Here is a 23,722-nt window from a genome sequence, read left to right on the forward strand (position 1 = left end):
GAGTGGAGAGAAAACAAGTTAGCTAAATGTCAGTCAACATACAGTTGGTATACACAATTGAAATTCATAATGTTAATCACTATGCAAATGAGAGTATAGCTAATTCATGGTCATTTTTAAGGTGCAGTAATTTCACACTTTTACACAATTCAATTACTGTATGGTATGTTAGATAACAACAGTAAGAGCTCAAATTAGAGCAATTGAAAGAGCGAAACATTAGTCTCCTGTCATCTCCTTCTCATAGCCATGGTTGTAAACAGTTCATTAAATTATTTTGAGTAGATTTTGTCCTTGTTTAGCATGTGCTATTGCTACTATAGATATACAAAGCACAACTTGTCATTTTTGTCTTCTATATGTTCATACTGTTATTAAAACTTATAAACCTACTCAGCATTACATGATTGTTGATAATCGTTAAAGGTCAGCGGGTTGTAGACCCCTGCGTTGGTGAGTGTGGTGCGACATCCCATAAGTGCCACACACGTACACGTACCGGTGGGACGGGTTTGTAGGAGGCTGGGAGGGAATCATCACAGTATACCCACTACAATAAAATAGACTACACCACTGGGCCCAATGTGTGTGTGCGTGTGTGTGTGGTGGGTGTGTGTGGGGGGGGGGGGGTGAACACAGACAGTGTGTGTGTGTGTGTGTGTGTGTGTGTGTGTGTGTGTGTGTGTGTGTGTGTGTGTGTGTGTGTGGTGAATACAGACTGTGTGGTGAGCAAAGACATTGTGTGTGTGTGTGTGTGTGTGGTGAACACAGACATGTGTGTGTGTGTGTGTGTGTGTGGTGAACACAGTGTATGTGTGTGTGTGGTGAACACAGTGTGTTTGTGTGTGTGTGGCCCCTCTCGTTGACATTGTTCCCAGCTCGTAGCGGAACATTTGTTTGGGGAACAAGGGCAAAAACCGTCCTGCTGTGTTCACTACAACGAGGGGGGCCCCTCCGCCGGCTGGACAGGTGTCAACCTGCGCATGGGGCCCCAACACGCACGGGGGCCCCGACACGCACGGGGGCCCCGACACGCACGGGGGCCCCGAAACGCACGGGGGCCCCGACACGCACGGGGGCCCCGACACGAACTCCATCGGAGTCGGATGGAGGGCCCTCAGTGGGAGTGTTGAGTGTAGGCAGGGGAGAAGGAGTAGCAGGAAAGGGGCCTGGGCAGCCTGGGTGATGATGTCACACACACACACACACACACACACACACACACACACACACACACACACCACACACACACACACACACACACACACACACACACACAGTCTGTGTTCACCACACACACGTATGTAATATTGTGTGAGCAGAAAGTCAGACTCAGTCTTAATTATTAGTAACAGAGTATGATTGTAGTGTTGGATTTTCTTGTGAGGTCCTCATCATGGGCCTAGATGAAGAGAACAAACAGATGATAAACCTACTGGATCTTGCTGCTCTTACATGCAGATATGGGTGCAGCCCTATCCGATGCTCCCTCAACTGCTATTGCAATCTAAACTTTCCTAATATATGTTATAATTATAAAATACTATAATTATACATTTGGCAATCACTGAAGATTATTTCCAATCTGCTTCTTTCTCGTTTAGTGTAAAGTAGGTCAGAGCTCGCACACTGAAGTAGTGATGATGTAACTATTTGTGTGTGTGTGTGTGTGCGCGTTTGTTTGTGTGTGTGCGTGTGTGTGTGTGTGTGTGTGTGTGTGTGTGTGTGTGTGTGTGTGTGTGTGTGTGTGTGTGTGTGTTCTCAATGACATAACACAAATAATGTGTGTGGGTGTTTTTTATTTTAATTAAATCTTCCCGTTGTAAACGATCGAGACTTGATGCTTCCTCTCATCGTCTGGTAGAAGCTCAGGGAACGCCAGAGTCCTCACGTCGGCTCGATAGTTAGCCTTTACTGATCAAGGCGTTGTTGTTGTTGTTGTTGTGGTCGTCGTGGAGACTGAACCTCAGAGGCAAATCACAGGTCAGTTCTAATGGCTCTAAACCCTGGATGGAAATAAAGATGCAGGATTATTAATCTTTCCTTACATCTCTGCTTCTCCTGTCCCCCAGTCTGTGTTTTTTTCTACTTTTCCATTGATTTGAAAATGTCCTCTCCCCTTCGTGGTAGTTAAGAGCGAAATGTTGAAGTTAATGAACAAGTCTGCTGTCCCTAAAGCCACATGGCAGCTACTGTTCCTGTGGTGTCAGAGGCTCAATGTCCATTTATCACCAGTTGATTTCTAATTCATTTCAGAACCATGACAATTGCTGTGGGGTACATTTAAATAGATTAAGGTGATAAAAACATGAGTAAACTTTTTTACACCGCTTAAATCATGTTTCAGCGTTTATAAGGATCGATGATAACTTTCTGATCCTTATTGTCCGGTTGGTCTACCTCCAGGTTCCCCGTCCGGCAGCAGCCTGAAGAAACACCACCGCCGCAGCATCTTCAGCCCCTTCTTTTGCTGCTTCCGTAACTATGACTACCGCCTGGAGTCCCCGCCCCCGTCGCCGCCCAGCAACAAGCCCCTCCCATTGCCACCACCCCCAGAGGAGAACGGCAGCCCCCCAAAGGTGAGGCAGAGCAACATGATGCGTTCAGGTTGGGGGGGATCAGATCTGGGTCACCGGGCATTGCAACTCCGCTCGCTTCTTGTTTCTGACCAACACAAACTAGGCTGTAGCTGAATGTGAGTTAGTCTTTAGGGTTTAAAGGCATACGTGCAGGTTAACCGGAAGTTTTGATTAATGGGTACATAAAGCACTCAAAATATGTGATTAATTTATAAAATGTCTCCAAAATAGTGTTACGGTCCAGTGTTTGGCGTTTTTGGCAGTAACAGTGTTTTCTAACGCCATTCGGCGATGACGTCACGTTGGGGAGACGTGGTGGAAGTTAGCCTCAGCGTAGTACTAGAACTATGGCGTCTAAGAGGTGGCAAGAACCACAAATAACATGTATGATGGTGATGGCCCACAGCAGTATAATTTCGAACCTTTCAGACATGAGAGGGCGAATGAGGAATTGCCGAGAACTGATCAAAGCCAAATAAATGCATGGTCAGAGGAGAATGAGTGGAGAGTTGCTATCATTTAGCAACGCAGCAACGAGCGCTGGAGCTAGTCAATGAACAGCAGTGCAAACAATAACGACACTTTTATTTATTTTTACTGTCAGTGAATAGCACCGAGTGAAAGTCAACGTTTTCTTTATATCTAGTGACAGCGATTATGTCTTAAGTACCGGTAAACTTAGTCAGAAGATCCAGAAATAGAAGGCATAATGCTAGCTATGGGCTAACTTAGCCTATCGGACACGCAATCAGTGCACTTGCAAATGAGTGCCTGCAAGTATAACCGATCGTGGTGTGACATTATTTAACCATCAATCTACCGCAAATATGACCAGACAGATGTACATTGAACACATACACAAAGCACATCGCCCAACCCGGCGGATGATGACAGACAGCTCACAACAAGCCAAACATCACCACGGCGGGTGTGCTTTTCTCTCACTCTCGCACGCCCGTAAACAATCACTCCAACTTATCCAACTCCATGGCTAGGCTGCTTCACTTAGATCACAACTAACCACAGGGCTTTCATAACCATGCAGTATGCCGAAGCCGGAAAGGAAACAGTCGCACACACTCATCTTATGCAAAACAATCCGTTTTATCGTCAACATTCAGTCACTGCAAAGATTTAAAGACTAGCTTCTTACCATAAGTTAGAATGGACCCAAAGTATGTGATTGATACAGTCTGGTCTAGCTTTTCCGTTTTTAGTATGACTTCTCAACATTACGTCTTTCTTGTGTTAGGCGCTCATGGCTAATTTGCATACGCACACAGGATTGGCTGGCTCCGCAAGGCAAATAATATAACATATTTAATGATCTTTCTATCTGTCTATATCAACGCATGTGTCTAGTTTTAATGTGATGTATTTTGTGTATGTCCAGTCAGACTTGTTGTCTCCCTTGTTCTGTGTTGTCTTGTAGGCTATACTGTGTGAGCCGAATCACCTAAATGACTAGGCTATCTATCTATCTAGGCTATTAGTCAACAATTATTCGCCGAAGGCGAAGTGAATAGTGGGGAATAGCTACCGAGACCGAAGGTTTATTTGTTGTTATCAGCTGACATTTTGCGAAAATAACAATTTCGAGTTTGAGATGTCAATAATGGGATATTGCCCCATATCCCGAGATTGCGAACCAATCAAATTGCGCCATCTTAGGAGGTTCACGTGTAGCGTATACTAACTAGAGCCCGACCGATATATCGGCAGGCCGATATTATCGGCCGATATTAGGCATTTTTCAAACTATTCGGTATCGGCATTTATACTGGCCGATAAATTAATATAAAAAAAAATAAAAAAAATAAAAGTCTGTATCTAACGCCCAAACCCGGTAATTCAGCCAGAGTTAGGCAGAGTGAATGACGGAGATCGACGGTGATCATCGGTGTTGTTCATGTGTGCAAGTGTGTTCATGGTAAGTTGGCAACTGTCACGAGACATACATTGCTTGAATAACAATTAAAAGAACATCCCTATCAATTCTCTAAAGTCGATAAGCATGACTTAATGCATGACTACCATGTCCGGTTTTGCTGTTGTTACGTGTTAGCTGAGAGTGAAAAGGATTTAAAGGATAACTACAAATAACCAATGTTAGGGAAATGTGTTTGTTTTGTTGCGCGTTTCTGGATTTATTTTTTATATATATATATATCGGCTGATATATCGGCATATCGTTTTTTTAAATCACAAAATATTCGTATCGGTATCAGCCTTAAAAATTCTATATCGGTCGGGCTCTAATACTAACTATGTATAATATCTATGTATTTATCTATGTATCTGTATAATCTACTGAACACTCTCTTACTAGTCTCTACTCTCAAGGGTCTCAATGCGACATTGGTCTGTGGCTGTTTCCCAATGTCAAGGAAGCATGCTCAACGGCCGCCCTTTTAAGGACGCTACGTCATCGAACGCCGACAAGCACTGTTCCAATGTTGAGGACACTCGAAATACGCCCCCTTTTCGGGTCCTTCGTTTTTGAGAATTCCGAGATTTTTCAAGGATGCATCGCTGCATCCTAGACGAGCCAAAACTACCCACAATCCTCTGCGTTCACTGGGCGGGTTCTTGAAAATGGCAGAGAAGTACACGTTCAAACGAAGTGAAGTTATATTAGTTTTCAGAAATATTTTGTGCCGTATTGCTTTTTATAGATTCATCATGTTAATGCAAATAATCAAGCCTAAAGGCCTGTGCCACTTTTCAAACGTTTTTACAACTTAATGATACGTTGCTATATACGTTGCAAACGGAGGCTTTTGTGCGCCTTAGGGTGGCGCACAAACATTTGTTTGCCGGTGGAAGGGATAGTGCCACTATCCAATGTTGTAAAATTAATGCACAACCGATCATTTGCAATGTTTGTAATTTTTAATGAACGTATATAATTGTATTTTATATGATATACTTATGTGTTCAAAGCACTGGTAGATTGTAGGCATATATGAATGAATGAATCAGATCATATATCCAAATAAATACACGTTTATCATCTCTTACTTTGTCTTTTTCCCCCTGCATAATAGTAATCAACCGTACTGTAAATGTGATGCATGAATTCTCAGACAATTTCACTTAGTTTTATAAAAATTGAATGGATTTTCCTTTTAATAAAGACAATTCGATCAACCACAACAAAGCTTTTGTGACTTCCCCAAAGAGGCTCCATGCGAAGGAGACATGACCGCATTCATAACAGACAAAAGTCAAATAAATATTGATCAGCTTGATTGCTGCCATGTTTTATTCATAAGCGCACATGTGTTTACAAGCGGACACGCAGTATTAAAAAGCGGAAGTGGAAGCGCTTCCACACTACCAAGTCGTTCCCAAAGTCAGACGTTACAAACGCTAGGAAGCACTCGAGCTAGCACTCTAGTCGCATCTCCATAGGACGCGACTAGCAAGGACGCGTCCTAGCAAGGCTGCAGCCTTCACTTTGGGAAACAGCCCCTGTCTCCCCAACGTGACGTCATCCAATGCATTCTGGGGGAAATGAGAATCATTAGCAATCCGCTAAAATAGTACCTACTTTTCGTATTACATTCTGTTTTGTGATACCTAACAACATTAAATACAACAACAACAGTTCTTTATTACCAACAAGCAAATTGCACAAATTCGTTGGAAAATAAACCCTGCAACACAGACTTTAAATCATGACTGACCACTGTAGACGGACCACTTTATACAGACCACGACTGACAACTGTAGACTGACCACTGGAGGAAGACATCAGCATGTGACAGCCGTCTGCTTTGACATTCTGTTCAGCTACAGTTCTGGTGAGTTATATTTACAGTCATAGTGAGTTATAGTAACAGTTAAAGTTAGTTATAGTTACAGCCGTAGTGAGTTATAGTTACAGCTATAGTGAGTTGTAGTTACAGTTATAGTTACAGTTATAGGAAGTTGTAGTTACAATTCTGGTGAGCTATAGTTACAGTTCTGCTGAGGTATAGTTACATTTCTACATTTCATTTCATTTCTAATATTTCTAGTGAGTTATAGTTACAGCTATAGGGCCCTGTTTTAAAAGTCTGAAATGCAAGTGAGAAGTGCGAAACGCAAGTAGCTTTGTGGGCGGATCTCTTCCGCCGTTGCTATTATACCAGTGGATAAATTACTCTTGCACCTGACGCAAATCTAAAAAGGGTTGATCTGAAACAGCGTCCAGCAAACACATATTTTCTTGACACAGACATCGTGTACAAGCTCATGACTTTTAGGATTGCAGTGTTGCCCCTAGGATGGAGTTGCAGCAGTGGAGGTGCAATGTTTTTTTTCTGCTCGCAATTTTTTCTTTGTGCTCGAAAAGCGCACCCTGCCTGGAGGTTTCTATGTGTCTGCCAGCACCAGAAGGGTGTATATACAGTTCATTTGTGCACAGTAATGAGCAGGGGAAATATGGAGAGATTGAATATATTACAAGTACGATCTTTAAAACAATTATTTACATTTATTTAAAATGAAATATATTATATCAACAACCACCCTATACAGTTAAATCACATAACACAAATACTACAACAATCGAAAAGGTCTGTGCCTCAAACCAATGTATCTTCCCACTCCCTCCCCTCTCCCCAACACAAAGGTTGTAGCAGGACCATGCCTCTATTGAACAAGTTTTAGGGCTCTAGAGTCAATAATGGCGACACCACTGAAATTGTTGCTAAATCAAGACGTATATTGACATTTTTGCTAAAAATAAAATCCTCAAAAATAAGAAGAGATACATTTTTCAGAACTAAAGGTTGTAGTAGGACCATAAAGACGCCATACCTCTATGGAACAAGTTTTGGGGCTCTAGCATCAATAATGGCGACGATATTGAAATTGAACCATTGTGGTCGTTTTCAGTTTTGCACTTTGCAGACGGTCCCTTAGCTCGCGGCTGAAAGCCGACAGCTCATAGAAGCCAATGCAATTCACCATTCGCTAAAGACGGCTGGTTTGGATGAAAACAATGTTGTAGCTGGTTCTCTAGGTTACTACACTCGATTGTGTCGCAACGATGTTTCACTGATGATCTATTGAACCGCAAACTCAGAATCTGCCAATTTATTTCCAACTTTACGGAAGTTCCTCTCCGTTTATATGTTTTGCTCACAGGTGTGTGATTTGACCTGGATATGAAGCGTCCGTAGTGCAAAATAATATTTGTTTCTAACGAGAAGACGGAGTTCTCCTCTCTGTTTATATGCTTAACTCAGGTGTGTGAATTGACCTTGATGCATATAGGGGAAACATTCAAATGATGATCGTGAGAAAACATCGTTTAACGCGAGTGACTGTTTAAATGAATGAATACATGAGGGTGACGTTTGCTTGCAAGAGTCATTTATCCGCCGGTACAACGGTACAATGGCGCAAGAGATATGCCAACAAAGCTACTTGCGTTTCGCGCCTCTCACTTGCGTTTCAGACCGTTCAAATAGGGCCCGTAGTGTCGTTGCAGGAGGCCTGCTGGACCCTGCATTAGTCTGGTGCTGGGGTCCTAAGTACCCATATTATGGGCGCTATTTCATTTAATATTGGAACAAAAAAAGACAGAGAGAGAGTGCGACGTCAGGGTTGAACCTTGAGACAATAAGATAACTGGAGATGGCCAAGTGAAGGACGCACTACTGCAAATACTCCACTCTTTTGAAGTTGGGAGGCTTGTACATCAACCTCCATTTGGGGGAGATTTCCATTGGAACCTGTCCAAGTTCCCGCCACTTGGTGTCTGGACGGCTGGCCAGCTGCCTGAAAAACAGGGATTTGCTGCATGTGTGATAGTGACTTTCGGTCAACTGAGGCAAAACTTAAATCAGTTAGACCATTAAAGCTCAGCAGGTGTCCCTCTCCTCTGGATACATACTTGGGAGATATCCGAAGATCAGGGAAAACCATGTGTTCTGGTATTCCAGCTACCCTGTGCTTGCTGCAGCACTGAGACTGTTCGGGAGGGAGACTCTGAGCCTCCACAACAGATCAGCCACCAGGCGCAGAGACCTCAGTCCAGTCTGGGCACTAACCTCCAATACCAACTTCCACCTTCCGTTCTCACGGTCTAGCAGGTGTCCCAACTTTGTCATGCCTGCTCCCGTGAAAGCCGAGATTTCGCTATCCCCGACTCTCTCCTTGGTGGGCATGTGGAGTTCTAGACACAGATTTATAGAAAAAAGGGAGATGAAACCCTTGTATCCATCGATTGTTTGTCATCAGTCTGTCCAGTGAAAAAGCCCCAATGCCATGCATCACTGACCACCCAAAGGAAACCCAAAGCACACTGTCCGGCACATAGAGGAGACATTGGGCTGAATGTAGTCTCATGGCAGCGACCTTACTTGCCAGGTGAATCAGTTCCTGCCCTCCTTCAGCCACTGGCAGGCACAAAACCCCCTGGGCCAGCCAATGATACCCATTCGAAAATAAATTTACAAAAGTATTTTGGAGACTACAGAGGAGGGAGACAGGGGGGTCAAGTATGAATTTGCCACAGCATCGATGCCACAAGGATATTAACCACCAGCACCCGCCCTCTATGCGAGAGCTGTGGTAATATTCTCCTCCAGCGTTGCAACCATCCTGCTATCTTCTCTTCTATCCCCTCCCACGTCTTATCCATATAGCCAACAGTTCCCACATATACACCCACTTAAACCCATCCAGATTCCAGACATAACGTTGTGGCAAATGTGTTGAATCCTGCCAGTCTCCAATTAAGAGGGAAGAACATTTTTCCCAGTTAATCTATTTCTAGATAATTTATTTTAAGGATGCTAAAAATGTCTTTAGATAGGAACTTGATGAGGCCTCTGAAATTGGACCAAACCCAAAGGCCTCCAAAGTCCTAAATAGAAAGCCATGGTCGACCCGATCAAAAGCCTTCTCCTGGTCTAAGGAGAGAAGGCCCAGATTCAGCTTATGATAGGCTGCTCTGGTTATGATGTCACAAGCTAGAAACAGGTTATCAAAAATCTATCGATTTGCAATGAAGTATGTTTGATCACTATGGACCACTGAGCTTACTTCAGCCTTTAACCTGTTGGTGAGTGCTCTCGAGAAAATCTTTGTGTCCACATTTAGGAGGGAGACAGGGCGCCAATTATTTAAGTATCCCAAATCCTCTCTTTTAGGCATCAAAGACAGGACTGCCCTTCGACAACTACAATGGAGACTTCCCTGTCCAATAGACTCCTGGAGGAGTCTATTCCTTAAAAGAGACCAGAAAGCCTTATAGAACTCACCGACAGACCATCTAAACCAGGTGACTGGCCAGAGTTCTGTTGTTGTACTGCCTGGGTGAGCTCACTTTAGGAAAGGAAGTGCTGTAGCCTAAAGGCCTCCTCTTCTCCTAATCGTTTTAAATCTTGCAGGTGCTCATCCCCCGCAGATTTATCCCTATCCTCATCTCTAAACAGATCTTCAAAAAATGAAAGTGAGCTGGTTTCTGCTGGGTCAGTTGTCTCTCTTCCACCAGGGTGCTTGAGGCACTGCATGTTTTCATTTTTTGATGTCCGCTTCTCTAGTCCAAAAAAGAATTATTTGTATTTTTGCATCTTAGTATGTCTTTATTTATATTAATAGTTTATTTTAGGTGAAACAAATTCTAGGGTTTTAGGTAGCATACTGAGACCTGAGTGCTGTATTTCGGTTTTCATGCCAATGTTAAATGACAATTAAAGCATCCCTGATCCTTGATCCTTGAATTTGGCGGGGCCATCAATGTCTGCAAACTAGGCTCACTAGTGTCCCCTCCCCCCTATCCTCCAGGGGCCGTATTCACAAAGGATCTTAGGGCTAAAAGTAGGTCCTAACTGGCGAATTTGGGAGTAACTCCTAAAAATAATGGGCGTGTCACTCTTAAATTTAGGACTCCTAACTTTTTTCACTAAGAGCAATTCACAAAGTATTTTAGGCCTAAAAGTAGCACCTAAGTCTAGGAGAGCTTAAAAGTCCTCAAGAGGACTCCTAACTCAGTAAGACCTATTCACAAAGAATCGTAAAATGCCTGCGAGACGAAATGTTAGGGTATTAAACTTGTTGTGGAGTAGTGCGCGATGCATTAACATCCCCGACTAACAGGAATAATCAGATTAGTCCCGAAATAAAATGTTTGGCCACACTACGTTATTTAGCAACATGGGAAATGCAACTTTGCAATGCCGACGATTTAAAAATATCGCAACCATCAGTCAGCCGTGCCATAAACTATCCTTTGGACATTCAACAATTACACAGGATCAAAGCCAACTTCATGGCACTTGCAGGTATGCCCGGTGTTGTCGGTGCTATTGACGGGACGCACATAAAAATAATGGCGCCATCAAAAGACGAGGACGTGTTCGTCAATAGGAAGAAAGTGCATTCCATCAACACGCAGGTTGTTTTTGATGCAAATTTTAACATAGCCTACTGGATGTTGATGCAAAGTGGCCTGGAGCTTCAGCTACCCAAGATTCGCGCATTTTAATGGTGTGCGGTCTGAGGCAGCTTTTTGAGATGTGTCACTTGCTGGGTGACAGTGACTATCCATGCAAGACGCGGCTCTAGACACCGTGGCTCTAGACACCCTCCCTCAATTCACAACCGGTCGTGTATGTTTGTGTGCTCTAGCATATATGGAAGAAATCAGTAAACAATAATAAATATGGATTCAACAAATAAAAGGCATCAAAGAGCCAATACGATGTGTTTTACGCATAGGACTAAGCGTAATCTGCGTGATCACTTACATGTTATACTTTAATGTTGTGGAGAGAGGAATTGGGCAGTTGAAACGTCGGTTTCATGTCCTCCACGGCGAAATACGCCTCACCCCAGAGAGGGCAAGCACAGTAATCACTGTATGTGCCATTCTACACAACCTCTGCAAGTGGAGGAGCATTCCACAGCCAGACGATGATGATGATGATGATGATGATGATGATGGCGATCAACATGACAAGGAATTTGGCCGTGTGGTACCAAGTGGACAGGCATTAAGGGATCACTTTGAAAACACATTTTAGGTAAACACCTTGGCACAAATCAGTCAACACTTAGGTAGTTCATAACATTTATTTTCTTTTAAATTTTACGTATTTTTATTGTTTGCTTTCTCTCTCTCTTGAACGTGCAGGCTACAACGTCATTATCGTGGTCTGCACAAAATTGTCATTATGCGTGTATTCTGCTAACTGCACTATAACTACTTAATAGGAATTCATTTCTAGCCTAGGCTATTTCCTTGTTTTTCGGTGATTCAGTGGGCTCGTCTGAACAACCAATCATCGAACTGACCGCTTCTAAACTCGTGCACGAGAATTGACGTAATCCATAGCAACGGCGCGTCACTCTTAGTTCACTCTTTGTGATTTATCCTTAGTAAGAGTAGGTCTCAGCGGCTTTGTGAATAACTTTTAAAAAAAAACTCCTACGTAAAATGTTTTAGCGCGAGTTAGGAGCACTCCTAGCGGTAAGATAAAATGCTTTGTGAATACGGCCCCAGATGTCTCCTGAGTTGCAACTTATTATGATTTAAATAGGTCTCAAAACCTGCTATATCCCTACCACTGGCCTTAGCAATCTCTTGCTCTAGAACTTCAAGTTTGTCTTTACAGCTCGGGAGGAATTGCTGTGTACTGAGGACAAAACAATCAGGGACCGTATTCACAAAGGATCTTAGGGCTAGAAGTAGGTCCCAACTGGTGAATTTAGGAGTAACTCCTAATGATAATGGGCGTGTCACTCTTAAATTTAGGACTCCTAACTTTTTTCACTAAGAGCAATTCACAAAGTATTTTAGGCCTAAAAGTAGCACCTAAGTCTAGAAGAGCTTAAAAGTCCTCAAGAGGACTCCTAACTCAGTAAGACCTATTCACAAAGAATTGTAAAATGCCTGCGAGACGAAATGTTAGGGTATTAAACTTGTTGTTGAGTTAGTGCGCGATGCAATAACATCCCCAACTAACAGGAATAATCTGATTAGTCCCGGAATAAAATGTTTGGCCACACTACGTTATTTAGCAACAGGGGAAATGCAACTTTGCAGTGCCGACGATTTAAAAATATCGCAACCATCAGTCAGCCGTGCCATAAACTTTCCTTTGGACATTCAACAATAACACAGGATCAAAGCCAACTTCATGGCAATTGCAGGTATGGTCGGTGCTATTGACGGGACGCACATAAAAATAATTGCGCCATCAAAAGACGAGGACGGGTTCGTCAATAGGAAGAAAGTGCATTCCATCAACACGCAGGTTGTTTTTGATGCAAATTTTAACATAGCCTACTGGATGTTGTTGCAAAGTTGCCTGGAGCTTCAGCTACCCATGATTTGCGCATTTTAATGGTGAGCGGTCTGAGGCAGCTTTTTGAGATGTACCAGTTGGGTGTCACTTGATGGGTGACAGTGACTATCCATGCAAGACGTGGCTCTAGACACCCTACCTCAATCCACAACCGGGAGCACAGCTTAAGTATAACATTTAAGTGATTACACAGATTACGCTTAGTCCTATGCGTAAAACACATCGTATTGGCTCTTTGACGCCTTTTATTTGTTGAATCCATATTTATTATTGTTTACTGATTTCCTCCATCTATGTTAGAGCACACAAACATACACGAAATGTTGTGGAGAGAGGAATTGGGCAGATGAAACGTCGGTTTCATGTCCTCCACGGCGAAATACGCCTCACCCCAGAGAGGGCAAGCACAGTAATCACTGTATGTGCCATTCTACACAACCTCTGCAAGCGGAGGAACATTCCACAGCCAGACGACGATGATGATGATGATGATGATGATGATGATGATGATGATGATGATGGCGATCAACATGACAATGAATTTGGCCGTGTGGAACCGAGTGGACTGGAATTTAGGGATCACTTTGAAAACACATTTTAATTAAACACCTTGGCACAAAACAGTCAACACTTGTGTAGTTCATAACATTTATTTTCTTTTAAATTTTACGTATTTTTATTGTTAGCTTTCTCTCTCTCTTGAACGTGCAGGCTACAACGTCATTATCGTGGTCTGCACAAAATTGTCATCATGCGTGTATTCTGCTAACTGCACTATAACTACTTAATAGGAATTCATTTCTAGCCTAGACTATTTCCTTTTTTTTCGTTGATTCAGTGGGCTTGTCTGAACAACCAATCACCGAACTGACCGCTTCTAAACTCGTGCACGACAATTGACGTAAGCCATAGCAACAGCGCATCACTCTTAGTTCACTCTTTGTGATTTATCCTTAGTAAGAGTAGGTCTCAGCGGCTTTGTGAATAACTTTTAAGAAAAAACGGCCCCAGATCTGGGGCCGTATTCACAAAGCATTTTATCTTACCGCTAGGAGTGCTCCTAACTCGCGCTAAAACATTTTACGTAGGAGTTTTTTCTTAAAAGTTATTCACAAAGCCGCTGAGACCTACTCTTACTAAGGATAAATCACAAAGAGTGAACTAAGAGTGACGCGCCGTTGCTATGGATTACGTCAATTCTCATGCACGAGTTTAGAAGCGGTCAGTTCGGTGATTGGTTGTTCAGACGAGCCCACTGAATCACCGAAAAACAAGGAAATAGCCTAGGCTAGAAATGAATTCCTATTAAGTAGTTATAGTGCAGTTAGCAGAATACACGCATGATGACAATTTTGTGCAGACCACGAGAATGACGTTGTAGCCTGCACGTTCAAGAGAGAGAGAAAGCAAACAATAAAAATACGTAAAATCTAAAAGAAAATAAATGTTACGAACTACCCAAGTGTTGACTGATTTGTGCCAAGGTGTTTACCTAAAATGTGTTTTCAAAGTGATCCCTAAATGCCAGTCCACTCGGTTCCACACGGCCAAATTCCTTGTAATGTTGATCGCCATCATCATCATCATCATCATCGTCTGGCTGTGGAATGTTCCTCCGCTGGCAAAGGTTGTGTAGAATGGCACATACAGTGATTACTGTGCTTGCCCTCTCTGGGGTGAGGCGTATTTCGCCGTGGAGGACATGAAACCGACGTTTCATCTGCCCAATTCCTCTCTCCACATCATTTCGTGTATGTTTGTGTGCTCGCAAAGAGCCAATACGATGTGTTTTACGCATAGGACTAAGCGTAATCTGCGTAATCACTTACATGTTACACTTTAACTGTGCTCCCGGTTGTGGATTAAGGTAGGGTGTCTAGAGCCACGTCTTGCATGGATAGTCACTGTCACCCAGCAAGTGACACCCAACTCCTACATCTCAAAAAGCTGCCTCAGACCGCTCATCATTAAAATGCGCGAATCATGGGTAGCTGAAGATCCAGGCCACTTTGCAACAACATCCAGTAGGCTATGTTAAAATTTGCATCAAAAACAACCTGCGTGTTGATGGAATGCACTTTCTTCCTATTGACGAACACGTCCTCGTCTTTTGATGGCGCAATTATTTTTATTTTTTATAAGTTATATATATTTTTTTATAACTTATAATTTTTATAACATTTTATTTCGGGACTAATCGGATTATTCCTGTTAGTCGGGGATGTTATTGCATCGCGCATTAACTCCACAATAAGTTGAATACCCTAACATTTCGTCTCACAGGCATTTTAAGATTCTTTGTGAATAGGTCTTACTGAGTTAGGAGTCCTCTTGAGGACTTTTAAGCTCTACTAGACTTAGGTGCTACTTTTAGTCCTAAAATACTTTGTGAATTGCTCTTAGTGAAAAAAGTTAGGAGTCCTAAATTTAAGAGTGACACGCCCATTATTTTTAGGAGTTACTCCTAAATTCGCCAGTTAGGACCTACTTTTAGCCCTAAGATCCTTTGTGAATACGGCCCCTGGACTTTTCCAAGGTCCTACAACTGTGTAAGGGACTTGTGTCGTGCTTTATCCACCCTCCAGGGGCCGTATTCACAAAGCATTTTATCTTACCGCTAGGAGTGCTCCTAACTCGCGCTAAAACACGTTTACGTAGGAGTTTTTTCTTAAAAGTTATTCACAAAGCCGCTGAGACCTACTCTTACTAAGGATGAATCACTAAGAATGAACTAAGAGTGACGCGCCGTTGCTATGGATTACGTCAATTCTCGTGCACGAGTTTAGAAGTGGTCAGTTCGGTGATTGGTTGTTTAGACGAACCCACTAAATAACCAAAAAACAAGGAAATAGCCTAGGCTAGAAATGAATTCCTATTAAGTAGTTATATTGCAGTTAGCAGAATACACGCATGATGACAATTTTGTGGAGACCACGATAATGACGTTGTAGCCTGCACGTTCAAGAGAACGTGCAAGCTATATCACTTACATGTTATACTTTAACTGTGCTCCCGGTTGTGGATTGAGGTAGGGTGTCTAGAGCCACGTCTTGCATGGATAGTCACTGTCACCCATTAAGTGACACCCAACTGGTACATCTCAAAAAGCTGCCTCAGACCGCTCACCATTAAAATGCGCAAATCATGGGTAGCCGGATCTCCAGGCCACTTTGCAACAACATCCAGTAGGCTATGTTAAAATTTGCATCAAAAACAACCTGCGTGTTGATGGAATGCACTTTCTTCCTATTGACGAACACGTCCTCGTCTTTTGATGGCGCAATTATTTTTATGTGCGTCCCGTCAATAGCACCGACCACACCGGGAATACCTGCAATTGCCATGAAGTTGGCTTTGATCCTGTGTTATTGTTGAATGTCCAAAGGAAAGTTTATGGCACGGCTGACTGATGGTTGCGATATTTTTAAATCGTCGGCATTGCAAAGTTGCATTTCCCCTGTTGCTAAATAACGTAGTGTGGCCAAACATTTTATTCCGGGACTAATCAGATTATTCCTGTTAGTCGGGGATGTTATTGCATCGCGCACTAACTCCTCAACAAGTTTAATACCCTAACATTTCGTCTCGCAGGCATTTTACAATTCTTTGTGAATAGGTCTTACTGAGTTAGGAGTTCTCTTGAGGACTTTTAAGCTCTCCTAGACTTAGGTGCTACTTTTAGGCCTAAAATACTTTGTGAAATGCTCTTAGTGAAAAAAGTTAGGAGTCCTAAATTTAAGAGTGACACGCCCATTATCTTTAGGAGTTACACCTAAATTCGCCAGTTGGGACCTACTTTTAGCCCTAACATCCTTTGTGAATACGGCCCATGGGCCCCACAAAAAAGACTCACAAACTCACAAACCCCTGGGGCCGTATTCACAAAGGATCTTAGGGCTAAAAGTAGGTCCTAACTGGCGAATTTAGGAGTAACTCCTAAAAATAATGGGCGTGTCACTCTTAAATTTAGGACTCCTAACTTTTTTCACTAAGAGCAATTCACAAAGTATTTTAGGACTAAAAGTAGCGCCTAAGTCTAGGAGAGCTTAAAAGTCCTCAAGAGGACTCCTAACTCAGTAAGACCTATTCACAAAGAATCTTAAAATGCCTGCGAGACGAAATGTTAGGGTATTCAACTTATTGTGGAGTTAATGCGCGATGCAATAACATCCCCGACTAACAGGAATAATCCGATTAGTCCCGAAATAAAATGTTATAAAAATTATAAGTTATAAAAAAATATATATAACTTATAAAAAATAAAAATAATTGCGCCATCAAAAGACGAGGTCGTGTTCGTCAATAGGAAGAAAGTGCATTCCATCAACACGCAGGTTGTTTTTGATGCAAATTTTAACATAGCCTACTGGATGTTGTTGCAAAGTGGCCTGGATCTTCAGCTACCCATGATTCGCGCATTTTAATGGTGAGCGGTCTGAGGCAGCTTTTTGAGATGCAGGAGTTGGGTGTCACTTGCTGGGTGACAGTGACTATCCATGCAAGACGTGGCTCTAGACACCCTACCTTAATCCACAACCGGGAGCACAGTTAAAGTGTAACATGCAAGTGATTACGCAGATTACGCTTAGTCCTCTGCGTAAAACACATTGTATTGGCTCTTTGCGAGCACACAAACATACACGAAATGTTGTGGAGAGAGGAATTGGGCAGATGAAACGTCGGTTTCATGTCCTCCACGGCGAAATACGCCTCACCCCAGAGAGGGCAAGCACAGTAATCACTGTATGTGCCATTCTACACAACCTTTGCAAGCGGAGGAACATTCCACAGCCAGACGATGATGATGATGATGATGATGATGATGATGATGGCGATCAACATTAGGCTACAAGGAATTTGGCCGTGTGGAACCGAGTGGACTGGCATTTAGGGATCACTTTGAAAACACATTTTAGGTAAACACCTTGGCACAAATCAGTCGACACTTGGGTAGTTCGTAACATTTATTTTCTTTTAGATTTTACGTATTTTTATTGTTTGCTTTCTCTCTCTTTTGAACGTGCAGGCTACAACGTCATTATCGTGGTCTGCACAAGATTGTCATCATGCGTGTATTCTGCTAACTGCACTATAACTACTTAATAGGAATTCATTTCTAGCCTAGGCTATTTCCTTGTTTTTGGTGATTCAGGGGCTCGTCTGAACAACCAATCACCGAACTGACCGCTTCTAAACTCGTGCACGAGAATTGACGTAATCCATAGCAACGGCGCGTCACTCTTATTTCACTCTTTGTGATTTATCCTTAGTAAGAGTAGGTCTCAGCGGCTTTGTGAATAACTTTTAAGAAAAAACTCCTACGTAAAATGTTTTAGCGCGAGTTAGGAGCACTCCTAGCGGTAAGATAAAATGCTTTGTGAATACGGCCCCAGATCTTGAAGTAGCCTACTGTTAAAACGCCAGTATGGGCTTTCCGGCTTATATAGGCAAGGCAAGGCAAGGCAACTTTATTTATATAGCACTTTTCATACACAAGGCAGACTCAAAATGCATATAGTTTTGGTGGCAATTGACAGAGCGACATTGTGATGGTCGACAGGCCCGTTTGGGTGATACTGCTCTTAAAACCGTCCCCTATCCTATTACTAACATAAATATGGTCTAGCCATGCCCCTGATAACATGTTTCTATTTTTTTTCAACCAGGTGTACTGCCTAGAAACTGAAAACTCCTCTCTCCACAAGGCCATGATAAGCCACCAAAGTGCTCTGCTCTTTGGCTGAGAACAAAAAAAAGTTAAAAACCCTGCTTAGGATAAGTACATTATCTGGGGGCCAACCTTTCAGTGTTTCTGACAGCGCTTTAAAGAAAAAACATCTCTCCTGGCCTTCGCACGGAGCGTAGATATTTAAAAAATAAAAAGACATTCCATGTAATGAGTCATGAACCCTATGTAGGCATCCTGCTATAAGGCTCACATACCTTGCAAAGGTAGACCATGGTTCTAAAACTAGATCCGTGTCTCAAGAACACTGGTCCCTTTCATTCGAATTCCTACTGAAAATAATAATAATATAATAATACATTTTATTTTTGGCGCCTTTCAAGTCACCTGAGGTCACCTTTCATAGAATAAAAAGCATAAAATAACCAGACTGTGGCTGATTATCTTGGTCAGAGTGACACTTTTGTAAAAAACAACAACAGAGGACTGTTTAAGATTAATATAGTCTGTTTAAGATTAATAAGTGCTACACTTTTCTTTGCATTTCTACAGCCATTGATATTAAGGGTCCCAAGAATAATGGTTGCCATAAAGATGGTAAGAAAATCCAAACGTAACAAGAAGTTTTGAACACTCATTAGGAAGTACGGTGGATTTGGACCGACTACTTAATTCAGGCCCTACTGTACTCTGCACTACTTGCAGTTTCTTGATGAGGAAACGCTTCTGTATAGTAAGCTCTGACATGGTGGTATTCCTTAAAGTCGTATTAGAGAGGAGGAGAAACAGATTATAGTCAGGGAAGAAAGATGTAAGGCTTATCTTATGCTGACCCTTTGTGTCGTCCAGGAATTTGTTGAGTCTGGTAATAGAGTATAAATTCTGCTTACCCTTTCGAACAAACTTCCCCAGAACGTCCACACTTTCCCCCTCTACAGGCTGCTGCACATTCTCCATGGTAACTTTCTGGTATTCATTAAAATCCATTTCTGATTAATCTTAATCATTCTGCGCCCAATTTTCGCCCCCGCCTGGCTCACACTGCTCTTCACTTTGCGTTTGCTGCTGCTCGACTCTGGTTGGCTGGCTGGTTCGGTGTGCATTCTCCTCAGCGGCAGCCTCCAGCGACGTGGAGATCTTTGGGTCCTCATCAGCTGCGCTGGTTGGTGGTTGCTGAGGTGTCAGACAAAAAACTGTTTTTCCTGCCATCTGAACGTCCCCTGTGCTCCAGCACTAGAAGGACCGGGTGTCTGTAAATCTGCAGCAGGTCCCGGTGGTATAGGTGTGGGACCCTGCGCCCTCAAAGCTTGACTCACCGCTGCTCCACCTGCAGTTTTCTTCGCTCAAGAATGCAGTCTTCCCTGCTCCGTATTCGGTCATGATCTCCTGAAATGTCTGCGTTCTCCACATGCGAAACATTTCATGATGTTCGAGGAAATAGATATCAGATAGTCCTTCCCCCCCTGCACCAGTTTGACAGCCACGTCCAGGGCTCAATCCTGGTTCACTCATAATCTATGATCGTTTGCATCCTGAAAACTCTCCAAAATAACCAAAGTCGGCTTTTTTAAAGCCAACTACGACCAACTTTATCTGTGCCATTTGTTTCCCATATCCGAAGAGGTTCCTCTCCAGAATCAAATTTTCGAGATACGGGAATACATTGGACGGGAACGAGTAGAGGCCTACAAAATGAGTCCAAATGAGTCCATAATAACAAGCCCTTCCTCTATCAATTTATCCGTTTCACATAAGATAACCACAATGGCTTTATTCATGCGGGGACAGACCTCTGATGTTCTTTCCAACACCATCTAATTCGCCACAACACCATCTAATTCGCACATCGCCAATAAAACATCCTCCACTTTCACCAAAGCGTCTGGCATTGCGCCTGCAGCCTTGCCTGGTAGTGAGTCGGGGCTTGGTGGAATCACCTGGTAAGGCCATCCTAGCCTGCGGTGATTGTTTGCTTGCAGCATTACTGCTGCTGCCGATGCGCCAAGCCGGTCAAAGTTGCCTTTTTTAAACAATATTACACTTGGTTTTAGACAGGATACTTGTTAGAAAGTAATAAATAAGTTAAATTTGCAAAAAAGCCGAACTGTTCATGCACTGCACTGACCAACTCCGTCAGAGAGAGAGAGAGAGAGAGAGAGCGAAGAGAGAGAGAGGATGAGAGAGAGGAGAGAGAGAGAGAGAGAGAGAGAGAGAGAGAGAGAGAGAGAGAGAGAGAGAGAGAGGATGTCTTCAGGAGTCTCTCCAGTTCTCCAGCTGCCTCAAACCCGTTCAACCCAGAGGTTGTTTACCATCCAGCTCTCAGAATACGGGCAGCGTCCCAAAAATGCATTCTTAGATATCCGCCTACACACACGGACACACACACACAGACACATACACACACAGACACACATACAGATGAAACCACATGTGCCAAATAGAAAAGGTGTGTGTGTGTGTGTGCATGTATCTCGATGTGCTGCACATACACACATGTACACTGAAACAAGCTCACATAATCATGTTGTGTCTTAAAGCAAACCATCGTCTCTCTCTCACACACACACACACACACACACACACACACACACACACACACACACACACACACACACACACACACACACACACACACACAAATACACACACACACACACACACACACACACACACACACACACACACTCCTCCATCTCCCCTCCTCCAACTCTCCTCCTCGCCAATGTTTAAATGTAAATGACGAGGTCCTGCTGTGGGAGGAGGAATGTGTGGTTCTCTTGCAGGTAGCACACACAAACACACACACACACACACACACGCACATACGCGTGAGCGGAGGAAACATGGTCGCCCTACCGGCCGAGCCCCCCCCAACATGTGGTGGACCATTAATTTCAGCTTGAACCTGGCGAACCGGCCCATAAAAAAAGCTTGTTCCCTCCCCGGGCCGTTACCATGGCAGCTCTGTTTGTGTTTGGGGCTGGTGTTGTTGGTTCTCTGTGTGGTCACCCCTTTACTTTCTGTTTCCACGCTGCCCTCTGAATTCATGGTTTGGTCGGCACAGAGAAATCGGTCAATCTCTACTCTTAGCTTTGTTAACATGTTGCCTCACTACTGGCCTCTCCTTTTATTCTGATGTTGTAGAACCACGGTCCCTCTCTCTTCTCTCTCTCTCCGTCACTCTTGGTTCTCTCTCTCTCTCTCTCTCTCTCTCTCTCTCTCTCTCTCTCTCTCTCTCTCTCTCTTTCTCCTCTCTCTCTCTGTCCTATCTTGGTTCTCCCTCTCTCTCTGTCTCTCTCTCTCTTTCTCTCTCTCATCTCTCTCTCACTCTTTATTCTCTATCTCTGTCCCTCTTTCTTCTCTCTCTGGCTCTCTGTACTTTCTCTCTTTTCATGTGTTTTTTCTTGTTTGTTTATTTGTGTTGTTGTAACTGTAACTCTCATCCTCTACTCTCCTCTCTCCCTATATTCTCTCTCCCCCTGTCTTTCTATCTCTCTCTCTCTCCTCTCTTCCTCCTGATCTTATCTCTCACTCCTCTACTCTCCTCTCTCTTTTCTCTCTCTCGCACTCTCTCTCAATCTCGCTCTCTTTCTCTCTCTCTCTCTCTCTCTACGTCGGAAGGAGTGAGTTTGCGGAGCGCGTGTTAGAGCGATACTGTATGTTTTTTCATAGATTTGTGTTTAGTTTTTTTTTGTAATTGGGTTTAATATAGCTAGGTGCAACACATTCTCACTCCGAGCGCGTCGATTTTTGACGAACGGTCAGTTACTTTGGCTTCAGCTTCTGACACAAAAGGTTACTCTTGTGCTTCTTTTTTCGATGCATGGGGTTTTCAACTCGTTACAATGTAATCCCTCCACGGCAATATATGAAGCTATGAGGTTTCATCCCATTGGCTAACGGGGGGCCCGATGGCTGCACATAGAGACGCTATGAGCATTCATCCCATTGGCTAACGGAGGACCTTGTGCTTCTTTTTGCGATGCAGGGGGTTTTCCACTCATTACAATGTAATCCCTCCACGGCAATATATGAAGCTATGAGCATTCATCCCATTGGCTAATGGAAGACCCATGGGCGTCAGTTTGGTTTTAAATGTGCTGGGGACAGAGACGCATTCGGAAGTACATTTTCAGAAATGCTGGGTACAATGAGGATGCACTCTTTGTCTCTCTTTAGTGCCGGCGTTACACCGAATTCTGCGACCCACCGAAAAGTGTGACCCCAGGGGGCGCTGTTGCATATTTTCTGAGTAATTTAACACTGACTAGCCTGAAAGTAAAAAGGACCAGAGCAGGTGGCTAGTACCATGGACAGTATCAGAACGATAACCTGTTGAACTAAATGGATGTGGTAGGCTACACCATGGGATGCCTCTGCAGACCACTGCCACATAAATAAAGCACCGGTAATGAAAGGTTCCGAAAGACGGCATACCGATGTAGCTAATTACTTAGGAATAAAATGTATACAAAATCTGTCTGGTACGTTTTATGAAGAATATGTTTCCAAAAACCATCGGACATATGACCCACGATGTTCTGCTCCATGTATCCAATGTTGACAACGTGACATATGGCTAAGCTAACAAAATAAATAAGAGGCGCTAGGAAAGGACCTTTAGAAGGTCCCATGACATGAAAATCTCACTTTATGAGGTTTTCTAACATAAATATGAGTTCCCCTAGCCTGCCTATGGAACTTTGGCTTTGACTCCCTCAAGAACATGAACCACGACATGGAGGAGAAAGGGATTGTTGGCGGCGAATGTCTCCCGCTTGAGCCCCGCTGAGGGACCACCGCCGGAAGCGGAGGTGCCTAAGCGCTGCCTGGCAACAATCCCTTTCTCCTCCTTGTCGCGGTTCAGTCTACTTCACATTGATGTGGACGTGCAAGAACCAGGAACGTCGGAGAACCCAACGCGGTCATTTGAGATTCATAATATCGGCTCACACAGCTTTTGGCCGTGATAATATATATTATATGATATAGATATCTATGTAGGCTATATGATAATATCTAGATATAGAGCTCCAGGACTCCCGTGTGTTCTAGAATATTTACAGAACACGGCTAAAGGCTGTGTGCAACTCGCCATTGCGATAAATCCACTGTAAACAGAGCGCATGGTACCGTGGCTGCAAGCTGCT

General features: G+C 43.3%; 1 protein-coding gene across 1 annotated transcript in view; it reads left to right on the forward strand.

Moving 5' to 3' along the window:
• Positions 1-2,406: 2,406 nt before the first annotated feature.
• ctdspla (CTD (carboxy-terminal domain, RNA polymerase II, polypeptide A) small phosphatase-like a) overlaps positions 2,407-23,722 on the forward strand; it is a gene marked incomplete at its 5' end in the record, with an annotated part of 36,624 nt that continues 15,308 nt past the window's right edge. Inside the window, 1 exon segment of the mRNA XM_030348952.1 lies at positions 2,407-2,579. Within this exon segment, the coding sequence (XP_030204812.1) occupies positions 2,407-2,579 (173 nt within the window).

Source organism: Gadus morhua, chromosome 23, assembly GCF_902167405.1.
Source record: "Gadus morhua chromosome 23, gadMor3.0, whole genome shotgun sequence".
NCBI lineage: Eukaryota > Metazoa > Chordata > Actinopteri > Gadiformes > Gadidae > Gadus > Gadus morhua.